Source organism: Chelmon rostratus, chromosome 15 (genome assembly GCF_017976325.1).
Source record: "Chelmon rostratus isolate fCheRos1 chromosome 15, fCheRos1.pri, whole genome shotgun sequence".
Classification (NCBI taxonomy): Eukaryota; Metazoa; Chordata; class Actinopteri; order Chaetodontiformes; family Chaetodontidae; genus Chelmon; species Chelmon rostratus.
The window spans coordinates 11,589,452-11,603,459 of NC_055672.1; the positions used below are offsets into that span (position 1 = coordinate 11,589,452).

Below are 14,008 nucleotides of genomic sequence, written 5' to 3' on the forward strand. Positions count from 1 at the left end.
GTGAGCGTAAACACTTTTATGTAGTTATCAACGCATTACGATGGCAGTGTAATGTTTGTAATGTACTAAATTGGATGTGGTTAGCATGCTAGCATTAGCATTTGCTCTGCCTAGGTACAGCCTCACATAGATGCTCGCTAGTCTCGTTGATAACAATCATCTTGAAGCTTGTAGCCTAGAGGAAATAGCATTTATATTTTCATCAGTCCTCTTAAGCTATTTACGAGAATTTATTTTTATTTTAAAAATGATTGTCAAAGTGTTCATACTATAGGGCAGTATTATCTATTCCAAGCTTCCAAACATAAGAAGAAGAATTCAATGAGACAGAAAACAATTTTAGACAGATTAATTACTAAATGAGTAATGTCAAATGATGATCCACTGGTCTTTTCACTTTCAGTAAAATCAAACAAATCTCGCACTCAAGGTGTTTGGCCCGTTTGTACTGACACAATGCCGAGATGCTGCCTTGAGAGACGCATTTTTCTCTGTGAAACTTGAGCTGCAGCTTTCTGACTTATGTAACGGTCTGCCACCGCAGCCGAACGCGGGGAGAAGCAGAACAATGTGTGTCTGCCCAAATGAAGTTTAGTTACACTTTCTCACAAAAGGCACAACACTGACTTGCTTTATAGTCGTGGGCACCACCTATCCCCCGGAGGTAACGTGAGGCGCCGTCCTGACGACATGTTGGCACTGCCTGGGAGGAGACTACCACGACGGGGTTGTCACAGGGGCTTGTGTGCCGCGGTGAGATAGTCGGACAGATGGGACGGTGGGCAAATTATTGGCAGCAAAACCCACTCAGTCAACAACTCACACAAAGGTTTGAATGGAGCTCATTGTACAGCAAGCAAAGAAAATACTGTCTCTTTTCTATAAACACACCCAGCAGCCTTTGGACAAGAATTGCAATTCACAGTTAATTTTCAACTACATACATAAAGCATGTGCGTGCAGAGATGAATGGCTTTGTGATAGCTTTGAAACCACACACGTTGTCTACACACTCGCACAAAAGATGCACACACACGGCGTGCTATTATTCCCCACAAATAAAAGGTAATGATCTGACAAAAAAAAGGGCACACACAGTTTCTCAGCATACATGTATTCAGTGTAAGCATGCACAGGTGCACGCACCCACTAGCATGGAATGCACACTGGGCTTTAATATATGAGATTTTTGAGTTATTTTCATCTTCTGTGACAAGGTGCACAGAATCCCACCCTCTGCAGCTGTGAGATGCAGCCGGTCTGACTTTTGAGAGGCAGTCGGTCTGGAGACGAGCCTCCCTTTTTGATCATCGGCCGTGGCACGCCTAAAGGCCAGGCGGAAGGACCTGAAAAACCAGCTGCCTGAGATTATTACCTTCAGTGAGGAGCAGCTCAGGAGCAGCAAGTGAGCAAGCGTGGGACCTCCTCCTCTCCACGTAAACACTCAGATTCCCACAGAAACCACACACACAGAGGCATCTCTGCTTGTTTTTAAACTCTTTTGTCCTTTCTTTGTGCGCGTCCCGGCTGTTTGCACCTGTGGGACTGTCACTCTAGCAGCACCTGGGACTTGTATTCCTCTCTGGGAGCAGCTCACATTCCCAGACCTGCTGTGGCTGTCAGTCCGCCAGTGGACTATGCCCCCCTCAGTCAGCTGAGGGAGGGGGCTCCGAGCTGCTCAGGCTCCCATCTGGAGAAGGCTGGGGCTGAAATCAAAGAGGAGACCGTTAGGTAAGACCACAAGACTGATGGCTGCTTTTTGATTCCCGCTTCTCGCCAGACTTTGTGTTGTGGTTTAGAGAAATTTCAGCGAGTTGGATACATCAGTCTCTTCTGTGTGTGTGTGTGTGTGTGTGTGTATGTGTGTGTGTGTGTGTGTGTGTGTGCGTATGTGTGAGAGAGAACAGGGGTTCTCCCAGACATCATGGCGGGACCGCAGGTGAAAGGGAATAGCTCACATTCCAAAGAGCTCTCAGATTTAGAAATCCACGGTTGCTGTTCGAACCAGTGGAACGACAAAGATTTAGTCTGTGTGAGTGAGGAAGAGTCGGTTTCAGCCCCCAGCACTATCTGCCTGCTGCATATCTCATTGATAAGTGAGTGTTTGATGGAACAGCTCCACTTATCGTCTCATCAGCTGCCACTGCGTTGTAGGAAAATATGACTGCTGTTTGTGCAGAAGTGCTGCACTAATTCAGAGCTCACCAGTGTCAGTTTTCACACAGTGTAAGTGGCATTTCGGATTTGTAGCTTTGCTTTTCATGAACAATAATTTATAGCTATTTGAACAGGGCGGTTATCTGTGTAGTTCCAATAACAGAACCTGTTCTCTTTACTCATAAAATCAGGCTACAGCCATTACCAACTTAATGACTGCATACCAGCTGCACCTAACCAGCTTGACTTAAAATTAGGCTAAATTTAGAGCTGGGATCACTAACTCAAATGTTGTGGTAAATTCATAGGTATAAGATTTATTTAGTGATTTATTTTGACGTACAGAAACAAGAGTTAAAAGAAAAAAGACAAATTTAACCTCCAAAAGAGCCTAAAACCTTGATTCTAGTTTAGTTGAGACAATGTGTAAAACATACGTAAAACAGAATGTGATGATTTACTAATCCTTTCTGACATATACTCAATAGAAAACAGTACAAAGACAATATATTTAATGTTTTACTTCATTAACTTCATTGATTTTTGTAAATATGTGCTCATTTTATTTACATTTTACACAGCATCTAGAATCTGGGTTATAAAAACATAGAAGCATGTCACGGTGTAAAATACAATCTACAGGCTAGTCCCACTGTCCATGTCCCACAATATAATATCCACCCACTTCAATTCTGAATGTATGAATGCAGTTATAATAATAATGAAGCTGCAACTGGATCAGCACGACCCGAACTGACGATTTTCACATGAAAAGGAAAGTTATCTTGGCTGGCTCTGCAGACAATAAGCACCGTGCCATTGTATGTGCTTTCTTTTGTTATCGTGTTCAGCCCTGATAAGCATTGTTTGAAAATATGCTTTATTATCCAGCCTTCAGACAGCATGCTGTGCATACCAGCAGGCAAAGTTCGATCTGCGCCTCTTACCTGGTAGTTTTTAAAAGAAATCTTTATCGTCAAATGGAGATTTTAAATGAGAAGGGCGAGTCAAAAGGAAACCCAGCTCTGCTAGATGACTTTATTGTGACTCACACGATGCCAGTCATTTAACGTGGTATTTAAAGTATTAGTCCTATTATTGGATTATAATGCTCGTGGGAAATCAGAACATCCCGACTGGAAAATTAAAACCCAGACAATTTCAGCAGGTTTCTCTCACGGTGATATCTATATTAGTGAAGATTAATCAGTAAGCCTATAAATACCTTGCAAAAACCATTATAGTTCAGGCTTGTCCTAATGACACAATGGTAATAATAGCTGTCAGTGGTAGTCTCACGTAGATGCCCTTGACTGATGTGGTTTAAAGTAAAACAGCGTCTGATCACAGTAAATAATGCTGGAAAACTTGTTGCAGTGTGTCACCGTTTGATATTTTAACATTCCTGCTTACAGCAGCTGTCAAATTCTAATTTTCACATGATTTAACTGCCACAAATATCAGTGAACCCTTTATTCCAGTCCTTCATGCCTGAACAGACTCTTCAGTCTGCTTCGAACTCCAGTTGAGACGATGACTGGATCAATCAAAGCCCTTTTAAAAAAACAGTGACATGGATGAGGGCTTGTTTGTTGTTTCGTGTTCGTCTGCCTGTCTATAAATATCCATTCGTCATGCTTTTCGCAGCTGCGTGAACAATACACTGTAAGCTACGAAGCTGTTGTGCAAACTTGTGTCCTCAATGACAAAGTAGTTTTCTTCTTCCGGCTTTTGTGTGCTCTGCATTAAAAATCCTAAAAATCCTACTTTTTCTAACCCAGTTTGGTACACAGATGACAGCTGCCCACTGAAATGTACACTTTTTTCAGCCAGCACTTTCACCACTACACTTCCAGTTTATTGATAAAGCCAGATGACTTAACAGTTCTGCTGTCAAAGCTCACTCTCACACTATGAGCTGAAAAACAACCATGATATATTACCTCTTTACTGCACCGCATACTTTTTTAATTAGCTGCTTTTTAAATCTCTGATGTCACTTCATCATTTATGTCAATAACAGGCCGCTGAACACTGAGCCAAAGACCTGTCAGAGCGGTTGCAAATCCGTCAGTGACTGATGGAGGTTGATGAAAGTCATAGCTGAATCCCTCTTTAGTGCGACCCCTGGAAAACAAATAGTATGGAAAATTTAGGTCTGACGTGGTACAGACGACCTCTCTGCTGTGACTGGATGCTTGTTCTTCCAGGGCTGAACTAATAGCTCCACCCGAGTCTTATTAACCTGCTTCAAATTGACTGCTCAAATATTGACTCCGACCATCATTCGATGAAGGTCGCACTTTGAGTGTGCGTTTATGAACGTGTGTGCAGGAGCCCGTGTTATAGCCAACATGCGGACTAACATGTGCAGAGGGGAGGCGGTCGAGGCGGTCAACAGCTTCGTCTGGCTTTTCAGCGTATAAAAAAAGAGGAAGCTGAATTGTTCCTGTTCTGCGTCGAGAGTCCGCTCTCTGAGCAGACCACTAAATGCTTTGTTTACCGAGGCTGAAAGAAAGGATATTGAGTCCGCAGTGATAGCGGATAGCTGCAATTTGTGGAACAACAAACAAACTGCTATCACAGAAAGGAGAAGACTGATGAGGAAGTAGATGCTGACGGCAGAACAAAGTGACCTGATTAGTCGTGGTTACAAATTCCTTTGCCTGAAAACATCAAAAGTATTGTTCTAGTCTGCATATTGATAATATCTTGAAGCCTGCCAGTGATTGGTGACCGTTATATCGCAGGAAAAAATGGGTCCAAATCATAGCCTGTATAATAAGAAGTGGAGGGAGCCGGCCTGACGTGACCCATTGGTTTGTGGACTACCGTTCTGAAGCCTTGAGTGTGGTATTTTGGTTGTCGCCATCTTGGTTTTTGACCATATTTGGACAAGAGGGTGGAGCGGGGGAGGAGCAAGCGGTCGATCTGACTGACACTAAGTTATCAGCTAGCGCTAGCTAACTTGTTTGGTTGGCAAGGTGCATCCATAACTCACGTTAACTGTGATATTAGTTGGGGTGCTAATTTTGGCTGGTGAAAAAAAGGCATAAAACAAAATGTGCTTACTTAAAAAAAAATGCGTATTTATTGCTAATCGTATGTCCAATTTTTGGCTAACTGAGCTGATTATACTGATGGATCGGTACCGTAGCTGTGTAGCAGCTGAGGTGATCATGTGCCGCGTGGTCAGTGCATCCAAACATTCTTTTATTGGATGGTTGTGCAAATGAGATTTAGCAGAATTTGAAACCTGAATGAATGTGAAGAACAAAATCAATTGGCAGCGATCATTTCAAATCATCTGTCACAGTTTTCCAGTCGTATTAATGCGGAGCAAAACGATTTTCCCTTTCATATAGATATAGATGGATGAACTCTCCTCCTCTAACATCTAGCAGGGTGTTGAATGCAGAGGAAAAGTTGGATGTACTTAGCCAGTGAAGTGTGCCAATACTCTTTTTACTACATGCTTAAAAGGAACATCTTTTCAGCATGTATTAATTATCTTACTTTCATGTACACTTTTGGCAATGTGCACTGGTTAGGGCGATTACAGTACATACTATGTAGGCAGTGCCAAGCACAAGTGGTTTATGTTCCAGCAGTCTGGTTGAAGTCGTGAAGTATGAACTGGCTGTAGGATGGTGACGTGTGGCAGGGGTAGTTGCATGTTGGACTATGAGGTGTGTTAACCGTGGGTGTTTTCTTAGCTGAAAGCTCTCCCGATCTGATAGATTACCCAATTCTGCTGACACACCCCGCTGTGTGGGAACTGACCCACCCACCCATTAAGACGAAACACTGGCATATGCCAGGGCTGCAGTTGGCAATGCTAATACAGCTCTGTATGTACTGTGCCATTAAAAGGCAGCTAGTATTCTAACAAGAGTGGGTTAGTCAACAGATGAATTAACATTTAGTTTTAATTTAATTTTTTAGTTATAGTAACTGTGTGCAATGGCAGCAGTTTGATGCTGACAGGTAATTTCTTTCTGCTGTGCTGCTTTCGCTCACCACAATCCCGCCGTCGTCTCTTCTTGAGCTGCACAGCAGACAGAACAAGTCAAGTCAAGATCAAATTAGCTTGATTGACCCAATCAGAACTGCCCTTTAAAGGCTGGTTTCCAGCTGGCCTTAGGTGATAGTGTAGCTTTGTTCTGTCATCTTGTAATACATCACCAAAGGTTTGGCACTTTTAGTACAATCATATATGATCATCAAACATCATAATCATAAAATAGCAAATGAACTTCCCTCTTGTGTGTCAAGATGATCAAGTACTGTTTTTACTGTTTTTAGCTGCTATAATTATAAAAAAAAAGCACCTGTAGCAGTATAAAAAACAGCTTGTTACCTGAGGTAAGACCTCAGACATGAACTTTTTTTTCTTATTATACCTTATTCAAAACCTGCTTGATCTAAATGTATCTCTGTTCTGTACTATGCAAACATCCATTTTTGTGTTTTGATTTTATGTTTTAATGCTACATTTGGCCTGTTAAGCCTCAGTCTTTACATAATCATATTTACTGTACATTTACTACAGCTACAGTGGTGGCTACAAATAATTAAATTAATAATATAATTAAAATTGACTAGAGTTACATAATGTTGCCAACCTCAGCTGCATACTGTATCTCCACCAATGTTGCCAAAGCAGTGATGCTGCCAACATTATACAGCATATGATTAGTTAGCCACTTCTCAGAGGCTGTCACCTCTGCAAACAGCAATGAGATATGTCATTCCTAATCTCTATGCTGTATGTCAACACTGGGAGGGTTGGTTGTGTAATGTTTGCTGTTGAGCAGGAAACTGGATAAGACACACAGTACACACTGGCATCGAGCGCTAGCTTCAAGAATCTGCTGTCGGACTGTAATTAAAATTCAGATTTGGTTTTTTGTCTCAGTGAGAAGGAATCAGAATCCTAGTTTGTGGAATATTTTCTGCACATCTGAACCCTAAGCAGGCAAAGGTTGTGCTCCTGTCTCTGTAAATCGATCTCATTTAGATTCCACATGGGATGAGTGTCACATGTACGGGGCTGTAAATATTCCTTTCACAATGGTTTCAGCATATGCACAGCTCAGAGGTGACATGTGAACTTTTATGCTCCATTAATGGTTAAAGCTGTGTACACAAGCCACTGTATTCGTCTATAAATTACAGGCTGAAACACAGTATCCACATGTCATAATAATTGCTTAACTTCTGTGAGCTAAAGTTATTAGTCTTCATTATAAAATGTGGACAAAGGAAAGAAGAATAGCTGAACATTTTGGGAGGAACAAGTAGTCAGTTAGCTTAGCTTAGCCTCAAACTGGAAACAAGGGGAAACAAGTCCAAAGTAGAGTCCAAAGGTAACAAAATCTGCCTACTAGCACAATTTAACAAGTTATATTCAGAAATACTCAATAAAAACACCAAATTGACATTTTTATACTATGCTGATTTTGTTATCTTTGGATAGAGCCAGGCTAGCTGTTTCCCTCTGTTTCCAGTCATGAGGTTAAGCTAAGCTAACTGGCTGCTAGCTGTAGCTTGAGTGTGGGTCAGAAAGAAAGTGAATAATTGTGTTTTCCAAAGTGTCAAGCTCTTTCTTGAACAGGGACAGTAATGGTGTTCGTGGCAGATGTTACTGAGGCTGCTGTAAACGTGTGTGAAGGAGAGAGGAGAGTGTGTCGGGCAGCGTTCAGCAGCCAGGTGTTTTTCAGAAAGCCACTGAACTCCCACCTTTTCATTTATAATAACAGGTTCTTTGTAGCAGCACCAGTACACCTGCACCTGATGTAACAGCATGCAATCTTTTATCCGGCCTTGTGAGCAGCTCTACTGTATCTCTGCCACTTCTTTTTTTTTTTTTTATTAATACCGTGGTGCCTTTGGTTAGTGGTTTAGAGAGCGACAGCAGTCTAATGTCTCTCAGCACACCTCTCATTAAGTGGGGGTTTCTAACCTCAGTGAGGTTGAGCGGTACCTTCACAGGCAGAGATGCTATAGAAGGTTTTGCATACTGGCTTTGGAGTTTGAATGTGATCAGCGGAGCAGTCAGTCTAACCTAGAGAAGCGAGGGATGGGTGGTGTGTGTGTGTGTGTGTGTCTGTTCCTTGTGCCAGGGTTTCCAGCTTTTTATAGCTGATGCAAATTCGGTCCGCTTGAAGCACCTGTTCTGATTGTGCTGCGGCGCTTCACTCCCTGCAGACGCGCTGCAACGTCACTCTGGCTCACGTCTTTGTTGTGTTTTCATGCGATGCCTCTTTCTCCGTCCGTCTGCTGTCATCGAAAAGTTTTCATTCCAAAATATGGCTTAAATAATATGTTAACACACTGCATGGCTTTAAGACTGGTCATGAAGCTGATCAATGGGGATAAAAATAAAAGTGAATAAGCACAAAATGAATGACAAAGAGAGACGCTTTTGGTTAGAATCCAATATTCTGTTGTATTCTAGAGCAACAAATCAGGTGATGTCATTAAACCTGATCATGAGACAGAAGCTTTTCTAATTAATGACCACATCTCTGAGTCACACTTAAATGACTCATTATCTACTCTTTGTGTCACTACGTGGAAAGAGGATGAGGAACTCCCATGATGACGTTTGTACAGCTCTAGTGGAAACTGACGTGATATTTCTAAAACAAAGGCAAGAAAGAAGAAGAAAATACTGCAGTAAGCCTGCATGTAATCATGATTCATTCTTTTTTTCTTACGGAACTTAAAAACAAAGTGACTGCAGGTGAGTTATTTCATGTGAAGTTTGCATGAGTTTCCATCTCCCAGCATGCCAAGGCGTATCATCTTGACTCGGGGGAAGTATCAGTTGCAGGGACAGCCCTGACCTCCAGCCGTGTGTGAATTGTTTCCTGAACGGTATCAGGGATCCTCCTAAATGACGGAGGATCTCTGCACGATGCATAACAATGCCAACACAGCAGATCAGATCAAGATAAAGCCATAATGAAGCTGCCCTGATAGTGCGCCTGAAGCTGCAGAACACCTGAGAATATGCATTGTTGACGTGATGAAATTAAGTTCCATTACAGGGATCATTGTCACAGTATGGCTGAATTTAATAGCACCTGTAATTTTTCTTTGAGGAGGCTGAAGCACAGGGAAGATTTTTTTTTTCATAGAGTCATCGGGGTTACACATGAAAACACCTTTTATTGGGGACTATTTTCAGCAGCGGATTTATTTGCATTTGATGATCATGAGGATATTTGTATGCGTGTGTATGTGTGTATTAGTATGTATGTGGTATTGACTCAAAATTCATGGTCATGGTGCTGAAAGAACATGTCCTCAAATTCAGACATTTGCCTTACTGATGTGTTTTTAATTGTTTTTATTTGTTGACGATGATAAATGTCCCCAGTCTTACTTTTTAACCTACATCAGAAAATAATTTCGGCCCTTTGGCAACCAAAGTAATTACTACTTAAATGCCGCTGGAACATGGGACATCATTTACTCAACTAATTCTACCAAGCCTTCAGAAATAAGACAATTTGATAGGGTGTGTAAGTGTGTGTAGGAGTTGGGGGGAAACAAGCAGTGAATTCATGTTCAATGCCCCAAAATAAGAACTGTAATTGGCAATGCAGCATTGTAACATACTTCGATGTCTGCACATTGTTTACTGGTCTGTTCTGCCTTGAATCTAAAACAACAAATGTTTTAGTAAAGCTTTTGCCGACATGACATCCGGCTGATAAAGAGCCAACAGAAAGTTGTTCAGACACGTCTTTCCAATCAGTTTTAGGTCAGTCGTACAGGGAGAGGTTGTCGCTTTATAGCGATGAGAGATGTGGGCATTAGCACATGTTCTGCTTTGACTTTCAGATGCGCACAGAATGAACTGGACAGAAAAATGCTCCTAATGATAGCTAAAACCTTGACAGCATGGCAGCCATGTGGTAGTAATGTGATCACTAATTAGAGCTTTATACTCATCCTCATTCCTGTGGTTTCTATAAAACATTAATTCTCTGGTGCCACCTCAAGCACCAGCCTCCAGTTCTGAAAAATGAAGCCAACGCGGAAGTGCCAAAAAACTGCAGGTCTTCGAATGGCCCTGTGAGGCTGGCTCCTAAAGATAATAAATCCAAAGAGACCCCCATATTAAAATGCCCAGTTTTACAGCAGTAATAAACATGTTTACAGCCTGAAACATAGTTTTGGTCTCTATAGCTAATTTCTTCATTCATAACGACTGCACAGCTCAACAAGGGGTACATTTTTATATAACTCTCGCGTTTTAATTATATTAAGGCTTACAATTCTGCATAATTTTGGACATGGCTGCTTTGAGTGACAGCTAGCTGCTAGGTTTCAGCAACCACGCTTCATTCTGCCTGACTCAGCTCCACCCACGCTCCACCTCTTTGCCCATTTTCTGGATTAGCTGGGAGTTTTGGTGGCGTCAGGCACTGCCAAAATGGCAACAGCTGGGGCAGCTGACACTGAGCTTCACAATGGCTCTTCAGAAAGCTGTGGGTGACATCACGGAGACTACGTTCATGTTTTATACAGCCTATGGAGGGAGTGGCTCTCTGCAGTGTCACCTTTCTACTGTTTTAGTTGTTTTAGTCTTTAAATCTCAGATTATTTCTTCATCACTTCCTTGACTGCTTGCTTAACCTGTAGTGTGACTGTCACATAAAAACTCTTTTGTGCTTGAAAAATACTTCCCGCACATGAATACAGCTCTGTTGAATCGTGGTTTCGGCTAACTGAAGCTATTTTTGTTTGTTTGTTTGTTTGTGCAGGTTATTGCTGAAGATGCAAGCCTCAACTGTCTCACCTGTGACCAACACTACAGTACCTTCAAACACAACCGCCGTTACAAAGTCCAAAGAACAAATACTCATCCAAAGTAAGAGCGTGTGCGTGTGTGTGTGTGTGTGTGTGTGTGTGTGTGTTTGCATTGTGTTCATGTTTGTTTTTTGTCCTCCCTGTCCTCTTCAATTAGAAATCGATAAAAACCCGCCCTTGTGAGTGAGGTCTTTGTTGTGGACACATCAGATCTTGGAGTGTCCCCTATGGCAGAGACTGAAAAATATATTACATAATAAGCCAGGCCTCATAAATAACACACTATTGTTTCATGCAGCCTATTCTTGCTGGTTTGTGGGAGTGTCACGCATGCATTTAATAGAAATATTTGCCATGTTCTGTATGGAGAGCTGCTGTTGCTAAGCTACTATACACTACTTCTGCAGGATGTACAAAATAAGTTGCACGGCATGGAGGAGAGGAAATGTGTAAAATGTGTAAAATGTGTAACATGCAACATGCATGCATGACTGAAAACAACAGCAATCATCTGTCCTTGTGTCTCTCAGGTTCTGGGGCGATGATCGCTGTCATCGTCATAGGTCTTATAATCATTCTTGCCATTCTGCTGATCATCCTGAAGACGTACAACAGGTGGGGTCACATTCCTGTTTGACCTGCATGTCGGTTTGAATTTCTGCATAGTGAAGGAGCAATGAAACAAACAATCACGCTGTCTGTGGAGATTCTCATTCATCCAGGTCACGGTACTTCTAAGTTAATCCAAAAGGCAACTTGACTTGTTTGAGGTTCTAGAAGAAGGTGTAATACCAGAGACTTCCCCCCAGTCAGATAGAACAGAATAAGCCTTTTGGATTAGAGGCGAAACGTCTTCTAGAACCTCAAACAAGTCCAACTGCCTTTTGGAAAAACCTTAGAAAAAACAGTCATGCTATTTTTATGTACTTCATGTTAACATATAACATGGAAGGCTGGCCACTTGCTGCTGCTTTTAACCTTTTAATCAGGCTCCAACTGTGAAATGATGTAAATAAAAACAATCATGCATGTTGACATATTCTTACAGTTCACGACCTTTTTAGCTTGTGAGTCTTTAGAGAGACGCCTACTCACAGCAACATGTCAGCTCATGTGTCCACTCGATGGTATTAGTAAGAGGACAAGTTGTACATTCCCTTTTTAGATTGACATCTGAATCATTTTTAGAGGTAAAACTAACCAGTATTACACAATATTTACATATTTCCCCCTGAAGTAGAAGTATAAAGTGGTATATTAATTACAGCGTTTGAGTCAAGCTGCTTTCGCCACTGCCAACCTGAGGGTCGGGAACCCCCCCAAGGGTCGTAGCATAAATCTGAGGGAACACATGATAATGAACAAGATAGAGGAGAGAATTGAAAACATGTCTCCTACACAAGTTTATATCAGTTTTGGGTAACTTTGGGTAAACTGCTCTTGATGAGAAGTCATATGTTGACGTTGCTACATTTTAGGGGTACATAAGATAAAAAGGAGAGATTTTTGTAGTAAAGTATAATTTATTTATTTATTCACAGCTTTGACATAAAATACACATAATTTTCTGTCTTATTTGTCTACTTTTTCTTTTCTCCGTCCTTTTTGTCATTTTTTTAATGACTACTTTGTCTGATACCTTCGCTGGTTAAAGTAATTAGCTTACTAGCAAAATTAGTCTACTTGAGGGACTATCTGCCATATTTCTATGTAACTGCTGAGCACACCTTATGGAGAAACAGTATTTGAAAATCACATTATTTTGCTAAATATTAGCCTCTTACACGGTATGTGAGTGACGTGAGGGTCTTGCTTAATGTCATGGTTTAATTGTTGCCAGGCGGACACATGTATCCAGAGTCCTGGGGGCCAGCGGTGGCTCCAAACCTCGTCAGAAGATGTCACAATCGACAGTTCAGAGCAGCATGCCGCTGAGCACCATGGGAGTTACCTCTGTGTCTGGCAGCATCGGCAATTCAAACCCACCCCCGGAGAACGGCTTCCGGCTGCCGAGGGTGGAGCTGAACAGCGTGGAGGAAAACCACATAGAGCAGTCAAGCACCACCAGCGGATCCACTGCAGTCACCATACACGATGCTCCATCATTAGGAAACACATAGCAACAAGACTGTGTGGTCCCGTCTCACAACAGACATCAACTGATGTGTTGTCTTCATCTGTGACCGCGTACTGTGTGCTGACTGAATCCTGTGGAAACTCAATCTGTGACGTTGGTGTTGATGGCCACTACATGGATAACAAGATGTCCTATTGATGTGCAAAAATAAACATCATGAACAAAATTCTGCCATAAAACAGACACAACAGATTACATGAAGGATGTGGCGTGACAGGAAGCTGAGACTTACTTGTGAGGAATTGCTGCTTGGCGACAGTCAGTGTTCAGAGTATAGATGCCATGCGTTTCTCACTCTTTGTGCTTTTCCCATCACTACCAATACAATGAAGAAAATGTGTACTAAAGACTGTAATCGCTGGACAACATTGCTCTTAATTGTGTACATTTCTGTATTAAAGAGGGCCACATAGGTTTATGAGTAAATGTAGAATTAGAATAAAGTTCAGAGAAGACAAGGACAGAATAAAAGAAGCTATGTTTGAGGAAAATATGTTAATTGTGCAGATTAAACAGATTTAGCCTTACCTGGTTAACCTTCAATTATACTGTCGTTGTTTTCTGATCACAGATTCTCTGATTAGCATTTGTTGAAAAAGTATATAAAATGTCAGTGTATTTTTTTACCCTGTATAATGAAGAGTCCACAGAGATATCTTGTGAGACATCTGGGTGTCCAGACACGCTGATGTGAATCCTTTTTAGTTTGATACCAAAGGATTTAGCACTTTATTTTCATTGCTCCCTGTATTTGTATTGTTTGTTGTTCTTTAAATGAAATGAGATGGAAAATAAATTTAATATTTCTAACTGTGGCTGACCTGTTTGTTAAACTGAAGTGTCATTTTGTATGGAGGACAAATTGATATGAAACTGGATGGGAAGTTT

At 41.4% G+C, this 14,008-nt stretch overlaps 1 protein-coding gene across 1 annotated transcript; it reads left to right on the plus strand.

The window, feature by feature from the left end:
* Nucleotides 1-1,393: 1,393 nt before the first annotated feature.
* LOC121618685 (non-compact myelin associated protein) lies at nucleotides 1,394-13,935 on the plus strand. The gene is made up of 4 exons (XM_041954235.1): nucleotides 1,394-1,731; nucleotides 10,938-11,044; nucleotides 11,514-11,598; nucleotides 12,824-13,935. The coding sequence occupies exons 2-4, from the start codon at nucleotides 10,951-10,953 to the stop codon at nucleotides 13,101-13,103; spliced, it is 459 nt and encodes a 152-aa protein (XP_041810169.1). The 5' UTR covers nucleotides 1,394-1,731; nucleotides 10,938-10,950; the 3' UTR covers nucleotides 13,104-13,935.
* Nucleotides 13,936-14,008: the final 73 nt, after the last annotated feature.